General features: G+C 36.7%; 1 protein-coding gene across 3 annotated transcripts in view; it reads left to right on the top strand.

The window, feature by feature from the left end:
• The window catches only part of KCTD1 (potassium channel tetramerization domain containing 1), a 244,298-nt gene extending 235,276 nt beyond the window's left edge, over positions 1-9,022 (top strand). For 2 of the 3 annotated variants that reach the window (XM_031946494.1, XM_003759988.4), the window contains exons 4-5: positions 2,655-2,960; positions 8,673-9,022. In XM_031946494.1, the coding sequence (XP_031802354.1) occupies positions 2,655-2,960; positions 8,673-8,831 (465 nt within the window). In that variant the 3' untranslated portion in view covers positions 8,832-9,022. The remainder of the gene's footprint in view (positions 1-2,654; positions 2,961-8,672) is intronic. The other variant, XM_031946495.1, reaches the window with a different exon arrangement.
• The last annotated feature ends 1,115 nt before the right edge of the window (positions 9,023-10,137 follow it).

Raw genomic sequence — 10,137 nt, forward strand, 5'->3', positions numbered from 1 at the left:
GGGGATATATTAGAGATGGGATTCCTATATGAGATAGGGCTGGATGAACTTCCAGGTTTCTTTCCCTAAGATTCTATCTAGAAAAACATGACCTTTTCAAAGGGCTATCATCTGAGTCCCCCATACCATACCATGAAATTAAATCTCACAGAAACAGGAAAAAACTAGTAGAAATGTGTGTCTTCACTTCTGGCTTTCAATTTCTATATATTTTTTGATAGCCACAATCTTTTTCAGTTAGGGAGTTTATCCAGCGCAATACTTGATTGTTATCATAAAAGAGAAAGTGGTCACTAAAACAGGGAAGCCCAGGCTCCAGGCAGTTCATACAGATCCATCTGGACAGATGATGGATGCCCTTTCTCCTAGCACCTGACTTAGAATCCTGCTTGTTGCCTTATCTTGGCTCAGCTCAGAATATTACCAACCCCAGTGCCCCCAATGTCATGTGCCACTATCCTGTTCATGCCTGGGTGTTTTTTTAAAAATGTTTTATTGATAGTTTTTTGGTCAATATCACTTCCACTTCCCAACAGAGAAGTTCTAGTGATGCAAAACCAGCAAAACCATTGGCCCCATCCATTAATCCATGCCTATGGCACCGTCAATCTGCAGCAGGCAGGTTAGGGCCTCGCATTGATCAGTGTTCCATGTACATTTTTGTGGTCTTTGTGCAAAATGTTCTCTTGGTTCTGTTTGCTCTGCTTAAGTTCATACAAATCTTATGAATGGTAGGTAAGCCCAAGAGCACGGGAGGGGCAGCACTTCCAGTTATCTGATTTGTAACTGAAACCTATATGTGATGTCACTCCCAATAGAAGTGAACTCTTGGGAAAAGAGAGTCAGCTTACTTTTCTATCTATATTCCAGTGCTGTGAACAGAATAAGCCCTTAGTAAATGTTTATGCATTCATTCATTCAATTCTGAACTGTTCATTTTCATCATTTCTTAGGGTGTAATACTCCAATGTATTCATATCCCACAATTTGTTCATCCATTATCCAAATAATAGGCTCCCATTTTACTTCCATGGTTTTGCTAACACACACAAAAAAAACCCTGCTATAAATGATTTTGTGGGCGCTTTATTACAAGAGGAACACTGACAAACTAAATTGGTTCAGAAAAAAAGGCAACCAGACTGGTGAAAGTTCTGCAAGTCATGTCATTTGGAGAAAGGGTATAGTAATTAAAAGTATTTTGGTTGAGAAATGACTGGGCAAGAGAAGAAATAAAAGTTACTGCTACCATTCGTGTCCATTTTAAGACTGACACCTTCCTCCACCTTTTAGTTGATAAAAGTTTCTTATTTCATATAACTCTTACTTTATGACTTAAAATCAGGCAAGTAGAATTCTGGAGCTCTTTGGTACTTTCCTGGAACCACATTACCTTTAATGCCCTGGGGCTAATTCTGCTTCTGGTTGAGTCAAAAGCAAAAGGGCAAATTGAAAATAAAATAAAAATGGTTCACTCATTTCCATCCGTTCCTCCTTACACTACAGCATTGCTATGCCAAATAACAAAGACCTTTTTGATGATCGACACTTGGGCCAAAAAGATTTCAATCGTCCTCACTTGGCAGCACCAGCCCATTGCGTGGACTGTGCCAGAAGGTGGAAACTTTCACCATGAACATGCCTGGGCAAGCTGTCTCTCATCCCCTACCCCATGATGATTGTGGCTATAGCGACCATCAAACACAATATTGACCTTGTTTGTCCTCTCCCTTCTCATTCTTTTTTCGCCTCTATAAGCCTTCTCTCCTGGGGTGCTGATTTTTAATTAATACCTGTGTGCTAGAAGAATTTTTAAACTCAGTATCAATCTTTTTTTTTTTTTTCCAGGAGACAGAATTATGCAAAAAATCTAAATGGCTTCCTTTTCACAAACACTTGAGAATTCCTTTCCCCTTTTCCCTCCACCCCTCCCCATACATGTTTGCCTGCCTTGTGCTCACATGGAGAAGAGACCTGATATTGTTCTGACCTGTCAGTTGAGTGATCTCATTATTTTGCCACACCACCGCTGAGTTGGCAAGAGGCACAGGCTTTCTGCGGAGCTCATTAAGAATGGCAAAGTAGATCTCTTCCTACAGGTGTGCCTCACTTTACACAATAGGTTTTTCTCCAAAGTTTGAACATAAATCATATTTCTGTCAGTCTAAACAAACTTAAAATGCACAAAAGGGCTTATTAAATTGAAAACTCTCCTCAAATATATTGGTTTTATACATTCTAATATATTTGAGTTTTCTTAAAACAGAACACATCTATATATCTGTAAAATCTCTCTTTCCTAAATTCTTTACATGCTAAAACAGGTTTTCCTACCTTCCATTAAGAAAATGAACTACCCCAAAGGCGCTGACCTTTTCATTATACGGCACAGACTTTGTGCAGGCTAACTCTGGATTGCATGAAATTATTCAGTCTTTACAAACTTCAAGTAAGAAAAAAAAAATGTAGTTGATTTCATTTAAAAATCTAGTAAAAAAATGCACAAAAAAAGTCAAAAAAAAATTTTTTTTTTTTTTTTAAACACAGAGGCAGGTTTTTTTGTTTTGTTTTTTTAATGCTCTATTTGCCAGACTGTTTATTATAGTTTAGCACAATGAAACACCTCTTCCCCAAACCCTTCTCTTCTTTCCCAGGACTATACTTTGTTATATGAAGAGGCAAAGTACTTTCAGCTCCAGCCCATGTTAATGGAGATGGAAAGATGGAAACAAGATCGAGAAAATGGCCGCTTTTCTAGACCCTGTGAGTGCTTAGTGGTACGAGTTGCCCCAGACCTTGGAGAGAGGATTACACTCAGTGGTGATAAATCTTTGATAGAAGAGGTGTTCCCAGAAATTGGAGATGTGATGTGTAATTCAGTCAACGCAGGTTGGAATCACGACTCAACGCATGTCATCAGATTTCCACTGAATGGATATTGTCACCTCAACTCAGTTCAGGTAAGCTGTGTTTCAGACATTGGTTTAAGAAGGCTATTCTATCTGACAATGATTTATTCAAAGCTTATCAGATTATGAGATCCTTGCTTTGGTTTGTTTCAAATTTGGATCCCCAGTAATTAATAATAGTTGATAAATGTTTTCTAAAATTGGATACAGTGTTACTCCTGTAAATATCTCAAAGTTTATACATGCCTTTATCTCTATAAGGTAGGTAGGTATCTCTTATCACCATTTTACAGAAAGAAACTAGGTCACAAAAAAGAGGTTAAATGATGTATCTAAGCTTATATAATTAGAGATAAAAGCAGAACTCAAAACTCATACCAGTACTTTATCAGCTCAGCTGTGCCAGTTCGCTTGGATCCGTGGCTAAAATCACTTGTGGAAGTTAGGAGGAATAAATGGTTTCAGCTCTTGTTCAGGATTAATTATGCAAAATATTAATTAAGCTAGCTTCCTTCGAAGTCCCTTAACCCTCTGACACTTGGCTCTGCCCATAGCAGAGAGACTCCCTTGTGTTACAGAATCTGAAAAATCTGAAGTAGATCATTCCCAAAGCAGAAAATGGCCCTTCAGAAAACACCCCCTGAATGTCTTTGCACAGGTGGGCACCACGGGACAGCGGATTGCAGTCTTCTCCCTGAACCTCTGAAGTTTTTCTTCTTCCCCTCCCTGCTCCACTCCCTCCCTCAAGGAAGAAATGGAGCCGTCCCTTTATGTCCATCGAGTCCTGCTGAACCTTTGGCCCCTCTCCCAGCCCAGTGAGTCAGTGGCTTAAATCCAGTTGCAAGGCAGGTTCACCAGATTATTCTAGTTAGAACAGGAAGGTGAGGGTTTCCTCCTGGTCTCCACCACAGGCCCTGTGAGCCACAAGCCCAGCTGCTTCACCTCCAGAAAATCACAGTGGGAAAGTCTGAATCAAATACAAGTCACCCAGGTGTTGTTTCTTGGCAGTGAGAACTGGGGGCATTGTGGGAAGTAGAGCGGCCTGTAAGCAGTCGAGGTTGGAGAGCCCAGCCTCTCAGGCTTAATTTGGAGGCTGACTAATCATGTGCCATTCTAATTCATGACAATGTGATCGTCAGGCCTGTCAGCATTGGGGACCATCTTAGTCACGATTCCATTGCCGTGATCTTGCAGAAGACAGAGGCTGCCAGGCTGAAGGGCTTTTCCAAAATTTTTCTGGGCCTTTGAGGATGTTTTCCAAATAATGTCAAAGAAACTTTTTTGGCAAAAGCCCATTAGTCAAGTCTCATAGAGAGATTACTTTCCTGTCGATGCTAGGCACTTTTCCTTAAAGCTTTCATTTTGATTCCTTTAGCATGTTGCAGGAAATCATCTACTCTGAAATGGATTAGCCAGACATAAAGGTCAGCATTCATATTCAGATCACCAAGTATTCAGTTTATTGAATGCAGCAAGTAAAAGTTATGCAGATTTAAATAGTTTAGTTTATGTAGATGAGAACTGAATCACTTTTAGCGTGAGCTAATTTTTATCAATATCAGAAATGAAAAAGGAGAATTCACAAGTGAAGAATGAAGGCTATTATTAGAAACAGTTTTGCCCAAGTCTATGCCAATAAAACTGACAACTTAAATGAAATAAATTAATATTTATAAAAATGTGATACCCAAAATAACAGAACAAGAAGTGAATAATTTAAATAATTCAACTTTAAAGGAAGAAATTGAACAATGGATTTGAAAGAGGAAAAACACTTCAGGAACAGATTGCAATACAAGTGCATTATATCAAACATTCAAAAATATTTTAATTCCAAGATTATATAAACTGTTTGGAAAAAAATAATAAAAGAAAGGATCCTACCAAATTCTTTCTGTGACACAAATATGATCTTGATACATAAACCATGAAGAGTAAAAATCAAAAAAGAAAACTGCCAATCAATCTCCCTAATGAACATCACTACAAATGTTTAAATAAAATAGTAATAGGCTAAAATAATATATAATAACTATAATCATGTTGGAATTACAACAAGAATGCAAGATTGGTTCAATATTGGAAAATCCATAAGCTTAATTAACCATATTAATATCAAAATCAACAAAAATTATATGAATAGAAGCAGAGAAGCTTTTGACAAAATAAAACAGCCATTTGTATGCATATGTTTTAATAGTAGGAAACATGAGAATAAATGAACCTTTTCTTTAAAAAGTTACTAGCTACCATCATATATAATAGTGATAAACTAGATTTTTCAAAAAAAGTTAGGGGTGAAACAAAGATGTCCCCTGCCACCATTTCTGTTTGACATAGTACTATTAATACTGGCTATAAGAAGAAAAAGAAACTGAGGGAATAAGAATAGAAAAGAAGAAACAAAATTATTACTTTTTAATAATGATGTTGGAGGAGATGTGGGAAAACTGGGTTACTAATAGATTGTTGGTGGAGTAGTAAAGTGATCCAACCATTCTGGAGAGCAATTTGAAACTATTTCCAAAGACTATCAAACTGCCTTTTGATCTAGCGGTGTCTCTACTGATTCCAAAAAGATCATTAAAAAAAAGGGAAAAGGACCTACATGAGCAAAAATGTTTATAGCAGCCATTTTTTGTAATGGCAAGGCACTGGAAGTTGAGTGGATTCCTATCATTCCGTTGTGGAATGGCTAAATAAGTTATGGTATATGAATGTTATGGAACAGCATTATTCTATCAGAAACAATCAGCAGGATAATTTCAGAAAGGCCTGGAAATAGTTACGTGAACTGATGCTAAGTGAAGTGTAGAACCAAGAGAACCATGTATACTGTTACAAGATTATGTTATGATCAATTCTGATGGACGTGGCTCTTTTCAATAATAGTGTGATTCAGGCCAATTCCAATAAATTTGTGATAGAGAGACCCATCTGCATCCAGAAGGAAGGCTGTGGGGACTGAATATGGTTCACAGCATAATTTTTTCACCTTTTTTTGTTGTTTGCTTGCTTTTTGTTTTCTTTCTCTTCCCCCCCCCCCCCTTTTTGATCTGATTTTTCTTGTTTAGCATGATAAATATGGAAATATGTATAGTAGAATTGCAGATGTATAACACAGATTATATACTGTCTAGGGGAAGAGAGGGAGAAAAATTTGGAACACAAAGTTTTGCAAGGGTGAATGTTGAAAATTATCTTTTCATGTATTTTGAAAATATAAAGCTATTATTAAAAAATTATTATACTCTTTGCAAATGACCCTAGAGAGGCAATTATAAATTAAATGAACTAATTAGTAACTTTAGCAGAATATAAATCATTCATCTACATCATTAGTATTTCTTTATAATACCAGCAAAACCCAGTGGGAAGAGATAAAAAGAAAAATTTCATTTAATATAAATAAACTATATAAAATAATTAGGAATCTACCTATCAAGAAATATATAAGAATTGTATAAATGCAACTGCAAACCATTATTTACAGAAGTAGTGGCCTAAATAATTGTTGTTGTTCTTAGGTAGGCGTCAATAAAAATGAAAATATAGTTAAATTACTTATTCAATGTCAAACCATTCAAAGTACCAAAGAAGTACTTTATAGAATTAGGGGGAAAATTTACAAAATTCCAATGGAGGCCCAAAAGGCCAAAAATCTCAATAATAACAACAACAATAATAATGATGATGATGAAAGGGGGGGAGGGATTAAGGAGATCTCACTATGCCAAATCTTAAAATCTATTACACAGCTGATATATTGGTTAAAAAAAATAGATTAATCATTGCAACAGCTTAGATTCACCACATACAGAAGCAAATGTATTAGTAGTATCCTAGTGTTTGATAAACACAAAGACTCCAACTTCTGGAATTAGGACTTACTATATATAACAAAAGGACAGCTAGGTAGTGCCATAGAACACAGAGCACTAGGCCTGGAGTCAGGAAGTTTCATCTGCCTGCCTTCAAATCTGGTCTCAGATAGTTACTGTCACTTAACTCTGTTTGCCTCGGTTTCCTCATCTGTAATGTGAGCTGGAGAAGGAAATGGCAAACCACTCCAGTATCTTTGCCAGGAAAACCCCATTTGGGATGATAAAGAGTCAAATGTGACTGAAACAACTGGACAATAAAAAATTTAACAAAAACTGCTTGGAAAAAATGGGAACAGTATGAAAGGAACTAGATTTAGACCAATACCTTGAACTTTATATCAAGATAAGCTCCAAATGGATACATGACCTAGATATAAAAAGTCACATTTTAAGCAAAGTAGGAAAATGGGTCACAAATATGAATAGAAGAAATATGATAAACAAAGAGCAGAGAAAATCACAGAACATAAAATGTATAATTTTGATTATATCCAATTTAAAAGTTTTTTATATAAACAAATTAATAAAGCTAAGCTTAAAAGGTAAACAATTAACGAGGAAAAATTATTTGCAGCAAGTTTTGCTGACAAAGTTTTAATTTCTTTTCTTTTCTTTCTTTCTTTCTTTATTTTTTGGCTGAGGCAGTTGGGGTAAGGACTTGCCCCAGGGTCACACAGCTAGGAAGTGTTAAGTATCTGAGGTCAAATTTGAACTCAAGTCCTCCTGACTTCAGGGCTGGTGTTCTATCCATTGTGCCACTTAGCTGCCCTACAGTTTTAATTTCTAAGATATGTAAGGAAATGATTCATATTTATAATAGAGCATTTCCCAATTGATAAATAATTTAAAGATATTAACAGGCAATTATGGAAAAAATACTCCAAATCATGATTAATTAGAGAAATGCAAATTAAAGCAATTCTGAGATTCTATTTCACACCCCTCAGATTGACCAACCAAAAAAGGAAAATGATAAATGTTAGAAAACAGGCAGATTGATACATTGTTGGTGGACCTGTGAATGAGTACAACAGTTCTGGAAAGAAATTTGGAATTATACAGAGTTAGTTATTCAATAGTATATGCATGTTGATTCAGCAATGTTAGTGGTAGGCTTGGAGGAATTAAAGAAAAAGGAAAAGCTCTCATTTGTACAAAAATAATTCTAGAGGCTTTCTTAGTGACAAAACCCTGGAATGAAAGGCATCTCCATCATCTGATGAATGGGTGAATAAATTACAGTGTATTGAATGTGATGCACTGCTGTTGTATTTTTAAAAATGTGGAAATAGACAACTTTATAGACTGATGTACAATGAAAAAAACAGAAATAGAAGAATAATTTGTTTCATAATATCAATATTATGAAATTTGACAGTTTTAAATATTTTTATAAACTAGTAAGGAAAATATTAATACAACAACAGCATTGTAGAGAGGAACAACTTTGAAAACGGTAAAAAATATCAGTGCAATGACCATCCATGATTCCAGAGAAGGATGAGATACTTCTTGCACTCAAGAAGTTTATATTCTAATGGGGAAACTTATGTGAATGAAGCTTTACTTGAGTGCTTCTGTACCTCCAGAAAAATTGGAATTGGTTGATGTCAGCATGTAACCTATTAGCAAATACTGTGTTTTTGCCTGTCTTTCTTTGCTTCTCCAGCACTTAGCCCAGTACTCAACAGGTAAATGCTTCTGGACTTGCAAAGACCAACTATGGCTTTTTATGAGAACTGTTGGACCTGAAGATTAACAAAATAGGCAGCAGTCTGACCCTGTTTTATGTTGACAAGACACCTCAGTATTCCTCTCCTTCCTAGTGACCAGTGGTTCATTTCCCTCCCATCTGAATATATGTTTTTGTCTCTTCCAGGTACTTGAGAGGTTGCAGCAAAGAGGCTTTGAAATTGTGGGCTCCTGTGGAGGAGGGGTAGACTCTTCCCAATTCAGTGAATACGTATTGAGGCGAGAGCTCAGACGGACATCTCGTGCACCCTCTGTCATTCGAATAAAGCAGGAGCCTCTGGACTGAATGGACATGTTTCTTATGCAAAAAGAAAAAAAAAAGGAAAAGAAAAAAAGGGACATTCATGTGCAGTTGGGACACCAAACCAAGTCTTGGAATGAAAATCGAATAAAGACACATTTATATCAAATAGAGACCATACCTGTATTCATATGGGAACAATTGGAATAGTAATAATAACCTCAAGGTGTAAAAAATATATAAATATAAATATATATGTCAAAAGGTAGGAAATGCAAAAAATAATAATGATGATGATGATGTGGTAGCTGAAGTTGGTGCTGTGATGGCCATTAAGTGTCCTAGGCCTTCCTGAGGCCCGCTTATCAATAAACAAGCCATGACCGGTGAGGACACAATCTCCTTACGTTTTCCATTGCCAAACAGCCATCCATTTTCTCTCTTTCTCCCCTCACTTTTTCTTTTCTTTTTTATACCTTGAATTGAATTCCTTTGCAGATGGAGGTTTGGAAGCCTCTCTTGAAGAGGGGACAGTTCAGGACTTCAGAACCCCATTCACAAGCACATTGCGTCTGAAAGTTGTTAGACTGAAAGTTTAAAACATAGCTTGTACAAAGTCTCACCTTTTCGTCTGCCTCGCCAATGTGAACATCACGTTGTTTTTAAACTGACAGTTTTGCAAAGGGGCCAGAATTTTACTTGTTAGAGTTTGCTCTGGTTTGAATCTGCGGCTTTCCTACAATTTTTCAAATTTTATAATGTATTAAATACAATAAACGCTGTTTAAAATAATCGGGGTCTCCGTTGAACCCGCTACAGTGGACAACAGGCTGGGTTTAACTAACTGTATTGTATATCAGAAAGTGGCTTGAGAAATGGTGGCCATCTTGCATTTCTGCCTGTTTCCACTGGTGGGAATAAGACACAGGCAGATGATTTTGAACCGTGTTCCCCTAATGCCACATTACTGGCAAGCACAGAAACGCTTGCTGCTTCCCTTTTCATCCCTAACCACCAGTAAGTAGAGAAATCAGTCTATGTTCTGGAGGGAAACTTGTCAAGAAAGTCACCTTATGGCTGTGGCTGTGGAGGGAAAGGGGTTGAGAAAGCTTAGCTCAGGGGGACTTCAGATTAGTCTAAATCCTCTTTGTAGAAGAGGAACCTGAGACCCAAGAACTTGCCTAAGGTCGGTCATACGAGCTATAAAATTAGCAATAAAACTTGAACAAAGGTCATGTGTCTCCAGGGTTAGTACCCTTATCAGAATGTCATACTGATTTACTTGTTTCTAATATTTGTAGTCATTTTGGAATTGAGCCTTCCATTTCCTTCTCCCCCCACTTTATCCATA

The sequence above is a fragment of the Sarcophilus harrisii genome, chromosome 1, assembly GCF_902635505.1.
Source record: "Sarcophilus harrisii chromosome 1, mSarHar1.11, whole genome shotgun sequence".
Taxonomy (NCBI): Eukaryota; Metazoa; Chordata; class Mammalia; order Dasyuromorphia; family Dasyuridae; genus Sarcophilus; species Sarcophilus harrisii.